Genomic DNA, 17999 nt, shown 5'->3' on the forward strand with positions numbered 1-17999 from the left:
ATTTCTTGCCTCATCACTTAATGCTTCAGAGCCAGGGATTCCAAGGATTCCTGCTGTGATTAAATACAGATCGCTTAGAACATAGCTGGCTTCTGCTGCAGGAGTGTCCTTTGCTGAACCGTCAGTGCTGTTCATTGATCTTCCTCTAGGCCAGAAGCCTTTTAAAAGGTCCCTGCGTGGTTCGGATGCCATGAGCGAGACCAGCTCAGTCAGTCACATCGAAGACTTAGAGAAGATGGAGCAACTGTCAGGTGGGCAAGAGGCCTCAGAAGCTAACAGCCCCGAGCGGCACCCAGGGGCGCCCGCCCCTCCGGAAGCCGAGCCGCCTGGAGCCCTCCAGGACGGGGCCCAGGGCCTGCAAGATGATGGCCTGCAGGTAGAAGAGCCAGAGAGCTTAAGATAAAACTCAGTGTTTGCTTGGAGACTGTACCGAGTATTGTTTCAGGGAAGATGAAGTTATTCTGAAAATGTGAACTGCGCCACATGCTGATATGAGAGAAATTACCGTTCTTTGTGCTTACCTGGGATGGTTGCACAAATACGCGCCTGAGACCCAGGCCTCTGGGAGGGCCGTTGACGTGTCTGATTTTGTGGGTGTTGTAGAACAACCAACAACTACTGTTTTGTCTACCCAACTGTAGTAATACCATTTCCCCCCCAGTTACCATAAACACTTTTTATTCACAAAAAACATTAGAATTTCAGGTGCCTGCCACTTGAAATACTTGCGCTTCTCTTTCTAAACAGACCCGTGTAAGACGTTACTAGGTTGCACATAGTACGTTCTTGATGAGACAGCTTTCTAGAACTCTCCGGGTTCCCTGTGGCCCTGCTGCACAGACAGATGGCAATCTCTGCCATCTGTCTGACTTGGTGTTTAGTTGGATCAGGTCGCAATATGCAACTGGATTGTCTGGCTTGAAGGAGAGTGGGTGCGATGGGATTGTAAACAGGAGCATCAGAAGCCCGCTCCCGCACCCCACTGCTGCTGCCCCCGAGACGTCAGTCAGGGCCATGTCCGCTCACGCGGTGGCAGGTCAGGTTGGACCCGGCACTGCTTCTGACTGACTCCGCTCTGCCGCCAGTCCGTGTCTCCCTTTATATGCTATTTGTAAACAAATTAAAGGACTCCTCTATTCAGAGTAACTGTAAAGACTCTTCTCAACCATATTATATATATATATGTATATTTTTAAATACTGGTAAAGCTTTTAAATTGGCACAGAAGTACAGACTGTACTCATTTCTATTTCTATGTTTAATATCTGAAAACTCAACAGATGCTGCTCTTAAGAGCGTCGTATTAAATATGCTGTGTAGCACCTCGTTATGTTGAAATTCTAAATTTAAGTCCACCTCTGACCTGTTCTCACGGGAGCTTCTGGAGTGTCTGTTCACAGCAGCTCAGCCCTTTGGGCCCAACTCAGAAACAAGAGCCAGAGGGGCAGTCTTCTCAGGCTGATCAAGCCAGATGACTGCTGAAGTAACTGAAGTAAACCCTTAACTACTGCCCGTTTCTAAGTACTGCATCACTTCCTTTATCATCAGCAGTGGCCCCTGTGCCTTTTAGTCCAGCAGTCAAGGTATGGGAGACCTTAAGATGGTGGCAATTCACATGGGGTTTGGGGACTGTCGAATTGAAAGCCTTAGTTATACCATATTAAGCCTATAATTACACTCTGATTTGATGTGATTTCTGACATTTGGCACTTGTCAAAATGCAGTTTTCCTTTCCTTTTTTCCTGGTGCAAATGATTAAACAAAAGTCTTCCCTGTTTCTTTGGTGCAATGAAGTATAGTGGATAAAATGGGGAAGGGGAAATTCTCACCTTTAACAAGATTAATTTTTAAATGTTTTTATATATATTTGAAATTGTTAAATTGGTTTTGCTGAAACAGAATTTCACCCTTGAGATACTATTTGAATGTTGGTTTCAATAAAGGTTCTTGAAATTGTTCCCAGTAGTTCACTTCATAAATCTTAGCATTAATTGGGCACAGTGACTTCCTTTTGGATAGCAACTTCAAAAGAATAAAGGTTTCTAAAAATACATAATATCAGATTTGGATCTGATGCTTCTAAAGTATTTTGAGGTTAAAAAAAATCTGAGATGTATAAATTCTCGCCGAATTTTACTGCATTTTAAACAAACTGACAACTTTTTTCCTTTATTCACTAATTTAGCAGAATTAGAAAGACTTACCCAAGTATCTGGAATAGCTGCTTATAGAATAGTGAGAAAGCCAGCTTCTCCTCTGGCCTCTTAATACTAACCAAGAAGAAAACCTAAACAAATGCCTTTGCCAAAATAAGATTTTATTTTAAAGTCATCTGAAAAACACTGAGTAAGGAGAGAGACCTAAGACTCAAAGGATGAAGATCCCAAGTTCACATTCTTCCCTGCCCCTGCCAGTGGTCTTTTGTGGTGTCAGAGAGGTGCTTTCTTTGGTAATTCCTATTTTTGGCTTCCTGGGGAAGAGATCTTTTCCCATAAGCCATTTCCATTTTTTTTGTAGAGTAGAGCCTTGTTCCCAGGAAACAGTGTGCTGGCTGGAGAAGGGTGTTTCTTTAAAAACATCAAGGTAGACCTAATATGTTCAACAAAGTGGGGGGGCTCAGCCAGGGGTGACGTGGAAAGGTTCTGGAAAAACAAGATTTGGGGTGTGAGAGGAGAACCTGCTCTGTTCCCTAGTTTGATAAAGCTGTCAAGAGTGTCTGTGCTCCTTACACATTCATCAGGCTGTTCTCAGATCACTGTATATATATAATTTGTAAAGTTACGTAAGAAACAGGTGTCCTGGGTTAACAAGAACAAAGCAGACGGCTGCCTGTCACTCTGCTGCGTAGACATCTACCCAGGATCCACTCACCCCCGACTAACGTTAGGAGCAGCTCAACAGGGTCTGTGAATGGTGCCCTCCACAGACACCGAAGGGAAAGCTGCTATTGTCTCGTCTACACTCTATTCTTCGACAGATGAGGAAACCAAGGCCAGAGAGGTGCCCAACCTGTAGATGCTCACCTCTAGTATCTGCTTATCATCCTGCTGCAACCAGAAATCCACATGGGGAAACGGCGTCCAGGAATACGGTCCTATACGAAGTTGCTCTGTCTTTGCATCGTAAATGCTAATCATCTAAAAAAAGAACATTTCAGGGGCAGAATTTAAGGAGTGTTATCGGCAGAAACGCCGCCTTTGCAAGCTCCCGTGTCGTTTTGAACTTAAGGCCTTTATCTGGTAGAGAAGCTGCTTTCGAGTTTTGTCTCTGAAACAAGCTGCCACTTAACTACTTCCCACCTGTCTGGTACTGCACTTTGTGGGCAACAGACATCATTCTGCTTAGTTCTGACAACAATCCTGCAGGAAGGTGGTGGTTTTTCCATTTTGGTTGGAGACCTGAGGCTCAGAGAGATGGGCCTGCTGCCCAAAGTCACATGTCTGTAAGTGTCAGGGCTGGGCTGCAGACTCCGTGTGTCTGACCGAAGGCCATTCCCCTCGCTGCCGCCTCGTTCACACACACCCCTAGTCACCCTGGAGCTTAAAACCACACGTGCCTGTTGCCCCCTCAAAAGAAGCGACAGGCCAATTCGTAAAAATTTGCCAAATGATCAATTCCCTGAATTCTCAAATGTGCCAATGGCAGTTTCCAGCTTAACCAGCAATGTTCAATTTTGGTTACTGAGTCTAAAATATGTACTGAATCTTAGCTAAATCAAGACTTCTGCTCCCTGAGAGATTGAGAAAGGAAACCTAACAATGTCAAAGGGTTGGCAAAACAGACCACTGGGTCCAGACGTTTCCAGGGAAAATGGCAGCTTTTCCTAAGCAAGTAGACTTTTGGGTGCTCTGACGCGATTTCTGTTTTTTTCAAGTTACGCATTTTTAAAGGATTTTTTCACTCGTTCCTCAAAAAGCATGTAAGCCTTATTTTTTTTCCCTAACTTTTAAGATGAAGGTGTTAGTTAACTAAAAAGACCCAAAGGCAATCAGACTTTTAAACTGATCCGATTATTCTTTGGGGTCTTCAATTCATCCCAGCAAACTGCTTTCCAGTGACCTTGTCTGGGGACAGCGTGGCCTGCAGTATAGAAGCGAGAAGCCTCTTCTCCCCACTTAGCTCTCCTTTCTTTGCAGTAACTTCACTGGTGGTAAAGTTCTTACAAAGTACAAGGGGTTCATTTTGTTTGGATCTGGATGCGGGGGGATTCACATACATCCCCAGCATCTTCAGGGCGGAGGACTGGGGTCTTGCGCTTCTAACCTAAAACATTCCTTCTTCTCTACGTGCTGTGAGTGTGTGGTGGTTCCTGACCATGGGCAGCTTTCCAGAAGCCGTCAGAAACTTTTCATTTCCAAGGTGGATAAAGCTCAAGGCTTTGGAGTTTGATGCCCCCCTTTTCCCTTCACCCTGTAACACAAGATGCTGTCGGACTCACTGGTCCTCCTGTTAAAGCTCGGGCGGCCCGCAGCTCCTCCTCCGGACCTCGGTCTTGGAAGGAGGCTCTGTAGATCTCCGCAGTTTTGACGTTGACGGCTGTGAGGGATGACAGGACGCCTCCAATTGGCAAAAGCCACAGGGGCTGGTAAGTCTCACACTCACACCATCGCCCGTGATAGGCCTGGACAAAGTTACATGTCGGTCGTTTCTCCCTTTCTGGGAAGGGAGAATGCAGCCCTTTAGCCAGGCATCTCAGTGAGAAGTGCTGAGGCCTGAGCTGGACTCGGGAACACCTGGTTCCAGACCAAGGGCCACCCCCACCCGGGAAACGTGCCATCTCTTCAGGCAGCCTGTGGCAAGGCCTCCCTGCTCAGCCCTGTGACAAGGAAGACAAGCCTTGACAAGACAAGGCTGCAGAAGTGGCCTGGGATCGGCGCCAAGTCTGGTGGTGTGTGTTGGTTATGACTATTTCTGACATACAAAATATAGAGAATAAAGCAGTGAACACTCTGCCAAAATAAACCGAATGTTACGGATATGGCAGAAGCCCTCTGTAGAGACAGCCAGTCTCAGGACTTCCCTAGTGGTACAGTGGTTAAGAATCTGCCTTCCAATGCAGGGGACCTGGGTTCAATCCCTGGTCAGGGAACCAAGATCCCACATGCAGCAGGGCAGTTAAGCCCTCACCTGAGCTGCTGAGCTCAGGTGCCTCAACTAGAGAGAAGCCCAGGCACCGCAAGAAAAAATCCCACATGCCACAACCAAGACCCAATGCAGCCAAATAAATATTTACAGTAAACAAAGACAGCCAGTCCCAGCCTGTTGAAGCCTCAGGAGTCCCAGGGGCTGTCACAGGAGGAAGGGAAACTTGGCGTTTTCTTTAGCCTGATGGTTTCACTTTGCTTTGTAGGCTCTTTGTTCTCTGTCAGAACCTTAATTAGCTCCCTGAGTATAAGAAGAGTCAAATCGCCCCATTCCAGCCCGCAAAGCTCTGGCTAGAGAAAAGCAGAGGGGCCTCTTGGGGGAGCAGAGACCACTGACATTGAGCTGTCCCCTAACTGGGCGATGCCCGAGCCCAAGCTTTATATTTGCTGCCTTGTTTCCCTTCACAGTCTAGGATGTGGACATCTTTTCTCTCGTAGATACAAGGTCAGAGAAGGTAAGCTCTTTGCCCAGGCTCGCCCAGCAGATCCAGAGAGGAGTCAGGACCTGGGCCCAAGGCTCTGCCACACTGACAGCCGTGGGCCCACCAGCTGCAGAATCGGCCTTTAACAGTGTGAGATCACAGACCCTCCGCTCAACACACTACTTACCAATGCCATAAATTATTGGAAAGTGGTTTTCATTTTCTTCCCGGTCATTTAATTCTAACACATTAAGGAAAAAAAAGGAATTTTAAGATCTAATTTTTAAGACATACTAAATAATTGCTTTCATTTTCTATAAACAGAGGCCAAGAAGGAGCCCCCGCTGCCTGCAAAGGTCGGGGGATCAGAACATGAAAGGGCCTGTGTCCCCGTTTCCCAGCTGAGCCCTGGGCAGTCAGGTTATTGGAACAAACTGCCCCTCCAGAGTCCGAGCCTCCGGGCAACCCACACACGTGGTGGCAGCTCCTCACGGGACCAGCCCCGCTCCTTCCCAGGAAACAGAGAGGCTGCTGAGAATCCCGAGGAGGTCAGAGGAGAGCCCTTGGCGGGTAGGGGTCAGGATCTCAGCTGGGGCTGCGCGGGATCTGGACGTGGGGAGGGCAGGGAGGGCCATGCCAGCAGATATGGGGAGAGCTGGAAGAGGGCAGCAAATCAACGACACGTGGTGCCGTCTGCGACTGAGGCACAGACGCTGGGTCCTGCCTTCAGGGCGAGGGCAAAACACCCCCCAAAACGACAGCTTTGCTCTGGCAAGGATGGCGAAGCTCACCTGTCACACACAATGTCACCAAATGAATGTCATCTTCTTGTCTGTCAAATTCACCTACAAAGAGAATTTCAAAACTGATGTCAAAAAAGTTCTCTTAAGTAGCAGAGTATACACGGAACAAGTCAAGAGGGGGCTGGAGAGTGGGATCCACCACCCTTAGACCACAGCCTGGCCTATCGGAGGCGGATACCCGTGAGCGGACGCCCAGCACCCTGCCTGCCAAGAGTCAGACGCACTCCCAGCATCGGGCCCAGAGAAAACTTCCACCAAGACTTTCCTTTCTTCTCCCTATTCTGAGAGGCTGGTGGGACAAACTGAGTCATACGATTTTAACCTTTTCCTAAAGAATGTTTTTTCCTGGTGATGGGTCATAAAAAAAAATTTGACCACTATGAAACATTCGGCAAATACAGAAGAGTATAAGGAGTAGGTGGGTTTTGAAGGTGTAAGTGCACGGGCTTTTCCTGCCGATAATCCTAGCACTTAACAGTTAGTGTACTTCCTGCCATGTTTGTCCGTGCACAGCTGAGCTCAGACATCGTGTAGACAATTTCACATCCTGATTGTTTGTACATGTTATTTTCCCATGCAATTCAAACCTCTTCGTTAAATTTTTTTTAATGGTATGTATAACTATGCCTCTACTAATGGACATTAGATTATTTCCTATTGTAAAAAATCTTCTACTGCCCACCTTCAGGTATAAATCTCTATGCACATTTCAGATTAATTTTCTTAGAAAAGATTCTCAAAAGAGAAATGACTGGGTCTGCGATGGACCAGGATGCCAAAAGGCTTTTCTGACAGGTTCCACCAAAGGTCCCACCGAAGTACTGCAGGGTGGAAGTACCCCCACCTCGCTGCTTCATGGTTAATCACAGAACAACGTTGTTTTTTTCTCATGGTAGTATTTGCTAATTTAACAAAGAAAAAATAGTATCAGGGTTTTAACTTTCTGCAGATTAACATGAACATTTCTGCAGGAGGGTGTTTTTTTTTTTTCCCCCCACACAATTCACAGGCTTACTGTGCGGCATCACCTGCTGTTTTGAAGGAAAACCTTGTCCCCATTCCGTGAGCTCTAAATGTTTAGCTCTTCGCTCTCCAGTATTTATGGAAGATTCCGAGCTGGGTGGCTTCCAACAGGTGCACCCCTCATAGTTTCTGTACTAATTGGGATTTTCATCTAAGCAAAAATAGATACACATTTTTATCAGATTTGAGGGGAAAAGTGAACTTACTAAGGAGCTGATGAGTCAGTTTCTGTGACAACTGCCTGTCGTCATTGAAGCCTCCCACGAGGTGCGCTTCCAGCCTGGCAAAGAGACGGGATGGGTGCTCAGAGGCAGGACGGCTCAGCCCGGCAGGCCTGGGTCTGCCCTAAGCCTCAGCTCCTGGCCCCGTTCACGCCATGGTGCACGCACTGGGGCTCTGCCCAGGGGCCCAGGGGTGCTGTCTCTCAAACATGATGCCACTGGGAGGCAAGAGCAAGAAAGGCTGGTCTGGAAAATGGCGATCACGTCACACTACTCACCCGCCCTGAGCGGGACGCTTCAGAAACCTCTTAAAGTCTCAGCCTGACTGGACCCAGGGTGCAGGGTCAGGGAGGGACGGGACTAACCGGGCCCTGCGTGGGCGCATCTCCGCCACCAGGAGGCCAGCATCTTAGAGAGACGGGGGTCTCATCTCCGTTTTACAGAGAAGGAAGGTCGGCGTCTGAAGCACATGCTTATCTATGACACCAGCTTTTTCCTCAGTGCGTCCCCCTGAACACTGGCTGCACGAGACAGAAGTGTTCTTGGGGTTAAGTGAGCTTGGGAAGCCTCGCCCACTCCCAGGGGAGCCACCATGCAGAGCAGCTCCAGGAAACCCTATAGCTGGAAAAACCGCATCAAGTCTGTTAACCCTGCGCTTCCCACGCTCACTTCTCTGCTAACCCCTGTCCTCAGCCTGTGACGACCTGGGGACCCGAGCTCAAGAGAGTGCGGGGCCACCTTTCACACTCCCTTCAACTGACAGACAAAACCCTCCTGAGGAAGGCTCCAGAATCTTCCGCGTCAGCAGCTCAGCGCGAAGCATCTGGTGGCTTTGAATCCTCTCTCTCACAACCGTGTGCTGAGCACCACGGCCCTGGGCCTGGGCACTGGGCCCCAGTCCAGCCACATAACCTGCCGGGCTTGGTGGTCTGACAGGACACAAGGTTGAGGCTGGCCCAGCCCGTCACAGACCCGGCAGGAGGAGAGTTAAACTTAAAAACCGATCTGTGTTCCACTAGAGAAACTGCGACAGTGAGGAGGCCTTCCTTAAATCCCTGGGATTTGAAGAACATGTGTCTGACTAGACTAGTTCATTCCAATGAACTGCTGCCCTAGACTTCAAATAAGATGAGAGCCATGCCTGCCAGGCCCGACGATGAGAGAGAAAGGGGAGGCGACAGTGAGCACCAGCCGGACAGCCAGGCTGGGGTCACGGGCGCTCCCTTAACTAGCCATGTGACTCCTGAGAGCCCACCCTGGGGGCCGCACGTGGGAAACAGAGGTGACCACGCTTTCTGTCACTGGTGAGCAGATGGGCGCTGTGCTGGGCCCAGGCGGGCAACAGCTCTTGCACACAGTCTGCAACACTGACCCCCTTCGTTCCCACCTTCCTTTTCCTCACAGCCCATCCGCTACTTAACATCCTGTTTTGCTGCCATCTCTTCCCCGTGGACTGTGAGCCCCCGGGGGGCAGGGTTTGTCTCCTCCATTCACTGCTAGGCCCCTGGCACCCATAACCAGTTCTTGTTCACACGAAACGTTCAACAAACAACTCCTGAAGAAAGGGAGAGATTCCATTGCTGGAGTGTCACAAGGCATCGGCTGACACACAGAGGCCAAGAGAACGTCACTGAGAACACATCTGCAAGTTCAAAGCCAGACCTTCCTTCCGGGACCGGCCCTGAGTCCCGTCGCCCATTCTTCCCTGAGCAGCTGCTGAGGCAAGGGCGGGCACCACGGCAGCTTCCTCTACACAACAGTGCCAAGTTCCCCACATCACACAACGCAGGAGCGGGGCGCTCACCTTCCACATTGAGTGTGGTCGGAAAAGGATTTTATGGCGTTCATGATCAAGGGGACCTCAGCTTTGGTGTCACTTCCGTCACAGTGTGTCAAGCAGGTAGCCCCGTTACCTGAAGAACAAGGGTGAAACGACTCATGTTATTCCCGATGAGAACTGGGGGCGCAGCCCAGGTCTACGCCTGTCCATTCGGACCACCTCATCTTTGAATGGCCTGCAAGAAGGAAAAACAGAGACGTCGGGGCTGCCCAGCCAACCCATCTGACCAGGGCCTCGGGGAGGGGCCATGCAGACGGAGGAGAGGTGAGCGGAGCCAGGAAACGCAAATCAAGACGCTCATGGTCCCACACGGTGGGTCCAGGTAAGGAACAGTTTCCTGCATGTCTCTCGTCATACCTGTGTGCCTCAGGACCACAATGTGACAAGTGGTGGCATCATCAGAACCCAGAATGGAGATGGAGCCTGTTTAAAAAAGAAATAAAATAAAATATCCACTAGCCTTTGGGGAGAAGGCCCAATTCACTGGTTCCTAACCTACCATCCTTTGGGGAGGTCACTGCAAGCTCTCTTTGCTGAACATACAGAAGGCCCTGGGGTCCCACTTGTTGAACAGACTGACCTCTGAGAAGTCTGGCTCTTTCCTGTTTAATTAAAAAAAAATAAAATAGTGATGGAAATTAGTGAGGATTGAGTAACTAGATAGGTGGAGAGAGCCAAAGTGTGCCCTAGGTGGAAACACACCCTCGTGAGGTCTGAGGTGTGTGTATTATCTGACAGGCTAAAATAAAAACGCAGTGGCAGGAACTACCATGTGGAACAATGAAGAAAGCAAGGAAGTTCTGGGGTTTTTTCACCCTAGAGAACGACATTCTAAAACCTATGAAATAAGATGCAAAGATCCTTTTCCACTATTCTTTGCAACTATAAAGAAAATCGGATCAGATGGACTAGTGCAGTGAGTGGTTCAGAAATTACAGCCCTTCTTCACTTTCTTCAAAGATGAGGATGGGTCCAAGCCTTCCCTATGCCCCAACCTAGTAATCCCACCTCTGGAAACCTGTACTGTGGAAATAACCCCAAATGCCAATGCGCTTATCCCTGTGTTACTGAGAATGGCACGAAGCTGGGGACGACAACAGAAAAGGTAAGCAAATTATGCAGAACCGGCTCACAACTGTTAACTGCACAGTCACAAAAAATGAAGGCTACCGGAAAGGAGTTTTGAGAAATGTAAAACTGAAGAGCAAGACACAAGACTGGGAAAAAAAACATTCAAGCTGTAAATATGCTATTAGTACGACAATGCTAAAAACGTTACTACATATAGGAGAAAACACTGGAAGGAAAGCCACCAATATAACCACGATGGTGCTGGAGCAAGGCCAACACACGTCATTTAACTGTCCCAGCTGTCCTTCCTCTATTCTCCAAATGCCCTAGGAGGTAATTATGTTATTAAAGTGGAAACCAGGGGACTTCCCTGGTGGTCCACTGTTAGGACTCTGAGCTTCCCATGCTGGGGGCACGGGTTTGATGCCTGGTTAGGGAACTAAGGTTCCACATGCCACATGGCGTGGCCAAAAAAAAAAAAAAGGCTAAAGTAGGAAACCAAAAAGGAGAACTCATAAATAAGCAAACTAATGAAAAGGTAGGGTAATATTAGGTGTATCTGTATCAATTCTCACGTAGTAAATCTGGAGCAGGGAAAACTCAGGTGGCCAGTTAATTCTTCGCTCAGTCGCTCAGTTGTGTCCAACTTTGCAATCCTGGAACTGCAGGCCACCAGGCTCCTCTGTCCATGGGATTTCTCAGGCAAAAATACTGGAGTGGGTTGCCATTCCCTTCTCCAGGGGATCTTCCTGGCTCACAAACCTGTGTCTCCTGTGTGGCAGGTGATCCGGGTTTGATCGCTGGGTCAGGATTCTTGACTGACTGAGCCACCAGGGAAGCCCAATTAATTCTTTAATGAGAATTAAACTTTTTTTTTTCAAAATGTCAAATTGATGCATCACTAATTTCCTTCTTACTTACAACAAATAAACTCAATAAACAATTTCTTAACCACGCGTGCAAATACAGAGCGTGTAGGTACTTGTCTAGACCAGGGAACATTTTTATAGACTTATACTGGCTGCTGGCCATTCCTCACAGCTGGGGCTAATTTTGGTTAGTGCTGGCTTACTGAACAAAATACAAGCGATAGAAGAGAACATGACAATCCATTTGATGAGTTATAGAGAGTTCTCTTCTAATAAACTTCCACTAATTAGAAGCAAGGCAGCAGTTACAGTGAGGAACTACAGTGAGAAATAGTGAGGAACCACTTCAGAAAGGAATTAAATTGGGGATTAGCAGGTGCAGACTATTACATACAGAATGGACAAACAATAAGGTCCTAATTGTATGTAGCACAGGGAACCAGTCAATATCCTGTAATAAATGATAATGGAAAAGAATATGAGAAAGAATATAAATACATAAAACTGAATCACTGCTATACAGCAGAAATTTACACATCATAAGTGAATTATACTTCAACTTAAAATATTTTTCTAAAAACAAAGGAACTAAGGACTGAATGAAGTGCAGTGTGTGATCCAATGGCTGAGTCAGGGACAAAGAAATCCAGCTGATTGTGCGAAAACTCACCACACCTCAGAGCAGTGAGCGCTCTTCCTTTTCACACCACTTCTCACTTCAATTCAAGGTAAGATAAAAGAGACTGCAGAATTTCCTTTTTTTTGTTTTTTATCATTCCTTTAATACTCACCTCATTTGGTTCGTTTCGGGGAGAGGGAGGGAGGAGTCAAGGCAAATTTTTACCGCTCCGTTTCACAACTGGGTCACCACCCAAAAGCAAAGCTATTTCTGAGAAATGAATTATCACTTGTGTACCTAAGAGCCCCAAATCACAACGTCTCTGATCGACACAGCTCCTACTGTTTCCCAGAGAAACAGAAGCACACGTGATTGGGGGAGAGGACGGCCTGAAAGGGAAAACAGCTACGTTGCTTCGGTCTGTCACTTTCAAAAAGCAAAAGATGAGCTAAAGTTCTCCTCTGTGCAAAAACACACAGTCCTACTATATAAACTCGTATCCTTTCTGAAATAAAAGCAGCCCCAGGTTTCTCAAGTTTTTTAATGTTCTGACACTCAGATTCACACACACACACACACACACACACACACAAACCCAAACCTTTTCCCTCAGTCTCTCCTGCTACTGCTCATCCTAGTTTCCCAATTCCTATCTGAGGGCACTGTCCTCTTGTCCCCGGGGTCAGTGCACTTGTTTCAGAAAAGGGCCAGATGGTAAATATTTGGGGCTTAGCAGACGGTGCGGTCTCAGCTCCTCAGTATGAAATCAACAGAGAACACGTGACAAGTGGCCGTGTCCCCAGAAAATATTTATGGGTGACAGTGAAAACTGAGTTTCACGAGACTTCATATGTCACGAAGTGACTTCATATTTCACGTGTCAGGAAGCATTCTTCTTTTCTTTCCCCCCAGCATTTAAAAATGTAAAAACCACTTTGTGCTGGTGGATCATCCACCAACAGTATGTGGCCCGTGGCTGTAGCTGACTGACCCCTGGGTTCACCCATCGCTGAGGCGCAACCCAGAGAACAAGTCCCCCTCACCCCTCTGCCAGACTCCGTCCGTTCTTCCTTCAAAAACGGGAAAGCAAGTACGAAAGCACTGCCCAGCCCAGCCCTCGGAACCGAGCCCTCTTCCCACCACAGGCCCTACCTCAGCTGTGTCCCTTCTCCCCTTACACCTGCTGCTGTAGTTGTTTACTCGCTCAGTCGTGTCTGACTCTTTGTGACCCCGTGGACTGTACCCCGCCAGGCTCCTCTGTCCATGAGATTTCTCCGGCAAGAATACTGGAGTGGGTTGCCATTTCCTCCTCCAGGGGATCTTCCGGAGCCAGGGATCGAACCTGTGTCTTCTGCACTGGCAGGTAGCTTCTTTACTGCTGAGCCACCTGGGAAGCCCGAGAAATGGGAGCACAATGATGCTGTGGCCGAGAACAGGGTCCGAGGTCTCCCGGGTGGGAGGTGAGAATTCTTCCACTGAACCCCATGCGCCTCTCACCTCAATTCCTGCAACTCATGCCCAGTGAAAGGCACAAAGCATGACAATGCTGGGGGGCAGAGGCGCCCTCCCCCTCTCCTGGAGTGAGTGACCTGGCCACAGCCTGCGCCCGTGCTTCATCCCCTCCTCTGGGAAACGAGGCCACTGCTTAGGCTGTGGGAGGATTAACTGGGAGCAGGCCTGCGGGGAGTGGCTGTCCCTATTCCCTACCTCTGCTCCCTGGTCCTGACCCCGACGTCTCCCCCACCCACTCTATCCTCCCGATGGCTGCCCGCATCCTTGCTTCAAAACACTGGTTCTGTTATAGGGCTTTTCTGCTCAAAAAGCCCTTCCATGGGATAATTACAGGGGTTTGTAAAGATTCAGCTCTGTGAATGTTCCTAAAGGGGAAACAGCAGAAATGTCTCGCATGCTTAAAAGCAGGAACTACGTTATGCGGAATTTCACGGGACCATTAAGTCTTAAGATGCTGCGGGACCAGATTCTGAGCATCCAGAGACTAGATAAGAGTGGAGGCTCTGGACCGCACCGTCCAAGGGCACTCTCTGCCGGAACAACAGCAATCTGTACCTGCCCTGTCTCATCCTGCAGCCGCTGTCACTCATGACTGTCGAGCACTTGAAACGTGGCTAGTGTGACTGTGTGTGTACTCACGTCGCTTCAGTCATAAGAGACCCCATGGACTGTAGCCCACCAGGCTCCTCTGTCCACGGGATTCTCCAGGCAAGAATACTAGAGTGGGTTGCCATGCCCTCCTCCAAGAGATCTTCCCGACCCAGGGATCGAACCGGCATCTCCTGAGTCTCCTGCACCGCAGGCAGATTCTTTAACCCCTGAGCCAATTGGGGAAGCCCAGTGTGACTGAGGATCTGATTTTTTAATTTTATCGAATTTTAACTAAACGCAAACTGCCACTTGTGGCCAATGGCTACCGAACTGAGCAGCGCTGGTCCAGAGGCAAAGGCAAACCCGCCAGGGTTCACCTCTCGCAGGATGCGAACCCTTGGGCAACTTACTCCACCCTCTATGAATCAGAGTCCCCAACTGTAAAGTGGGAACAGCAGTAGTACCTGCCTCCTAGGGCTGGGATGCTTGGCGAGCTCCACAGCATTGCTATTACTGTTGCTGCTGTTATTATTATCCTATGCTAAACATAGCTGTAGATGGGCTAGTAACTGCTGCTACTGCATACTCACAACCTACTGTCACAGGAAAAAAGACACCTTATAGAATAGAACATACAGCATGCTATCATGTAAAAAAGTATGTCATATACAAAGAAAAACCTCTGTTAGGATATTCACCAAAGTGTGAAGCATGGTTGTGGCCACAGATTCTTTTTTCTTCTTTCTGAGATTTTCGATTTTCTTACCAAGGGGATACTACTTGCTATTAAACAAATAATAATTAAACCTTTCATTTCTCTACACTGTGTCAGCTGAACGACCCATCTAAACCTCTGCCACCTAAGTCTGACCGACCTCTCCCGGCTTGCCTTCCATTCTGCCCTCCTGCCCTCTGTGCCAGGGAAACCAGCGAGTTCACCCGCCCTCGGAGCCCCTCCTGCCCTGCCCAGGGGTCAGGGGGCACAGTCCAATTGGTCCAGCGAGAATGCCTCCCCTCTACCCTTAGGCCGCTGCATGTGGAAGTGACCGCCCACCCCAGCCACATTCCTGTAAGGCACACTGGTCCCCACTCCACAGAGGCCAAACCTCCCTTCTAGAGGTTCCTGCTATCTCACCTCATTCCCCTTCTCTCCACACTTACGGTGCTGCCTTGGACTAACTTTTTCCGAGAAACTTTCTAACAGACATAAAAATAGAGTGTCACTACATTCTTTAGGCAGCTGCAACTTTTCCCCCTTATTGAGTCCTAGTCCCAACTTCAGCGGTTAATGGTGTGGCAGGGACACAGCACAAGGAAGGAAAATGCTTAACACGATGACTAGTGTCTGCTGGGTGCCCAGTATGTGCTGGCTGATATCACTATGGCTTTCTTGAAATGTAAGTTGAGAATCACACAGAGTTGTCCCCTCTTCCCTTGTCAGTAACACGCCTCATCTTTCGGGGGTCATTCTGCTCACTCGTTTGTGTAACACATATTTACAAAGCACAGATTCACTGCCAGGGTCTGCCCTAGGCTCTGGGAAGATACATACTCTGCCTTCAGGAAGCTTACATTCTTGTGGGGGGAGATGGAGATCAAGGGACAATAAACAAAACAAGCCTTCTAGACAAAATCATTACACACCACCCAATTGTTACAGAAGAAACCTCAAGAATATCTTTCCTAAGCCCAGACTTGGCCAGATTCCTGAGCTTCACGTCGCAGAGTGAAAAGGGGCATTTTTCCCTGTATGGCACTTAATTAACAGTTATGGTGTTTGAGCCACTCTGTGGCTAAAAACCATAAAAACCATCCCTGCCCTATACATACCCTGACTGTAAGGAAAGAGGCAAAAGCCATAATCAAGGCACATGAGGGGCTCAGCGGGCATCTCTTAAATCCATGAAATGGGTTGAACTGGATCCGGGGCAAGTGGGAGGTTTGGTTCTGAATTTTTCTTTTTTTTTTTTTTTTACAGTAAGAACCGTTTTCCTAACAGTCTCTGCTTATGCATGGAATAAGGGTTCAGAGGTCTATCTAAGGACAAAAGCAGGAAACAAAACAAAAACCCTTCCGTAGGGTGTGGTCCTCAACACAGCCCAGCGGGGCAAAAACCCGGAGGGCCCTTTCTTCCGTCTAAAAATACCCGGGAGCCCCAGACCCCGAGGCTAGAAGCCCAGGAGACCCGCCGGGATGCCCCTGCCCACACCCAGAACAACCTCCGGCTTCCTGAAAATCCCGAGGACAGTGCCGTGCGGTGAGGATGCGCGGCGAGGGAGCGACCCAGAGCGCTGCCCAAACACGCCTAAAAGGGTCAAAATCCGGACTGGGGGCTGGGACTGCCCTATCTGTGAAGAGGAGGTCCCGGCGTGTCCTCGAGCCGCGGTGCTGGGCGACCTTGGGCAAGTCACCTAACCTCTCTGGGCCCCCGTCCGCTCCTCTGGAAAAAGAGGGGGGCCTCCGCAGATGCCCTGTAAGGTCCAAAGAAGGTAAAAGCTCCACAGACGCCTCAAGCCCGGGCTCCGGATGTGCCGACAGCACCTCAGCTGCGCCAAGTTTCGAGCCTGACTCCGGGGGGCGCTGGTGGCGGCGGGCTGAGGAGGGCTCCGGCCCGCCTGCGGGTACCCTCGGGCCCGCCCCGAAGCCCCCCGCCCGGGCCCTGCTCACCTCCAGAAGCGGGTGGGCTCGGACTAGGTCCCTGGCGGACTGCGGCAGCCGCACTCGCCGCCCGTCCACGAGCAGCGGCATCGCGGAGGCGGCCGCCCCGGCAGGCCCAGGGAGGCAGGGGCCTCCCCACCCCCGGGCCGCCCTCCGCCCCCAGCCTCGGGCCGCCCCGCCCCGCCCCGCGCCGCCGCACGAGCCTCCGGGAAATGGAGTCCGACGGAGGTGCAGTCCCAAGAGGCTAAGGAAATCTAGAGCGGGGTCGCAGAACCCCATGGGAAACGTAGTACAAACCGGAGGGAGCCCGCCTCCTCCGCAAGGGGCACTGGGAAGTGTAGTTCTGAAAGCGTGGAAAGACACGCAGGATAGGGAGGAGCCGCGCTTCTCCAGATGGCCTTTGCCCTCAGCTCCAGGCTCACAGTTCAGCCAACCTGGCCTGAGTTTGGGCACTGGGGTCGCCTGCCTAAGTTCATCATAGTGACCTAGAGCAAGCAAGTCTGCGAACCTGCCGTGTTGCTTCAAAGGGCTGTATTTAATGATAAACATAAACTGTTTTAAGATGAAAAAATGGAGCTTGAAGTTTGCTAGCCCCACACATTTAGAGATCACTAATAATGATCTTTCAGTTTATGGTTTCCCAGGCAGCGCGAGTGGTAAAAGAACCTGCCTGCTGACGCAGGAGACTTAAAAGCCGCCAGTTCGATCCCTGGGTCGGGAAGATCTCCTGAAGGAGGAAAGGGCAACCACTCCATGACTCCTGCCTGGAGAATTCAATGGACAGAGAGCCTGGCAGACTACAGTCCCTAGGGTCTATAGAGTCAGACGCGACTGAAGCGACATAGGACGCAAATACGCACAATAATGCTTAGTGCTTGACATTTAATAGGCACTCAGAGATAGGCTAAGAACCCTGGGAGTAAAGATCAGCAAAATGCCCTACAGACCCTACTGAGGACAGGTACACTGGTGCGAGGCTTCTCACCTTGGAGCCAATACTATTCAAATAGATCCGACTCCACAATGAACAAAATAATTTTAGAAAAGTCATAATGGTGAGGTGATCAAGGGGGACACACTTCACACAGAGCAAAAATTATCAGAATGTCTCTAGGATGCTGCACTAAGCAGCACCTGGCAGGCAGAGCCTTCGGACTCTTCTCCTCCAGCTGAGGTTGCTTAAGTTGGTACCAAATAGGTAAACGAGAGAAATGAAGTTGTTTTCA

At 49.3% G+C, this 17999-nt stretch overlaps 2 protein-coding genes across 13 annotated transcripts in view; one reads left to right on the forward strand and one right to left on the reverse strand.

Moving 5' to 3' along the window:
* PDXDC1 (pyridoxal dependent decarboxylase domain containing 1) overlaps window positions 1-1958 on the forward strand; it is a 55686-nt gene extending 53728 nt beyond the window's left edge. For all 9 annotated transcript variants that reach the window (XR_014072943.1, XM_081556312.1, XM_081556313.1 and 6 more), the window contains exon 23: window positions 150-1958. Coding sequence is in view for 8 of the 9 variants with exons in the window: in XM_081556312.1 (XP_081412438.1) it covers window positions 150-403 (254 nt within the window). In the remaining variant the exon portion in view is untranslated. The remainder of the gene's footprint in view (window positions 1-149) is intronic.
* Window positions 1959-2296: 338 nt separating this feature from the next.
* NTAN1 (N-terminal asparagine amidase) lies at window positions 2297-16934 on the reverse strand. Of its 4 annotated transcripts, none has more exons than XM_081556321.1 (10): window positions 16783-16934; window positions 9953-10055; window positions 9811-9876; window positions 9418-9526; window positions 7599-7672; window positions 6358-6411; window positions 5754-5807; window positions 4439-4536; window positions 3024-3137; window positions 2297-2642 (listed from the first exon to the last, which is right to left on the reverse strand). In XM_081556321.1, the coding sequence occupies exons 1-10, from the start codon at window positions 16861-16863 to the stop codon at window positions 2457-2459; spliced, it is 939 nt and encodes a 312-aa protein (XP_081412447.1). In that variant the 5' UTR covers window positions 16864-16934; the 3' UTR covers window positions 2297-2456. The 4 variants fall into 4 exon arrangements, with proteins under 4 accessions (XP_081412447.1, XP_081412446.1, XP_081412449.1 ...); XM_081556320.1 differs by having other exon boundaries at window positions 4439-4656; XM_081556323.1 differs by lacking the exon at window positions 9953-10055.
* Between the last annotated feature and the right edge of the window lie 1065 nt (window positions 16935-17999).

Source organism: Giraffa tippelskirchi, chromosome 13 (assembly GCF_054371585.1).
Source record: "Giraffa tippelskirchi isolate mGirTip1 chromosome 13, T2T-mGirTip1v1.2.pri, whole genome shotgun sequence".
Classification (NCBI taxonomy): domain Eukaryota; kingdom Metazoa; phylum Chordata; class Mammalia; order Artiodactyla; family Giraffidae; genus Giraffa; species Giraffa tippelskirchi.

Coding starts and splice junctions, on each gene's coding strand:
- NTAN1 (XM_081556320.1), bottom strand. CDS start 16,863: ATGCCGCTGCTCGTGGACGGGCGGCGAGTGCGGCTGCCGCAGTCCGCC. Junction 9,527..9,810: donor TGTGGTCCTGAGGCACACAG/GTATGACGAGAG, acceptor CTTGTTCTTCAG/GTAACGGGGCTACCTGCTTG. Junction 4,657..5,753: donor TCCAATAATTTATGGCATTG/GTAAGTAGTGTG, acceptor CTCCCTTCCCAG/AAAGGGAGAAACGACCGACA.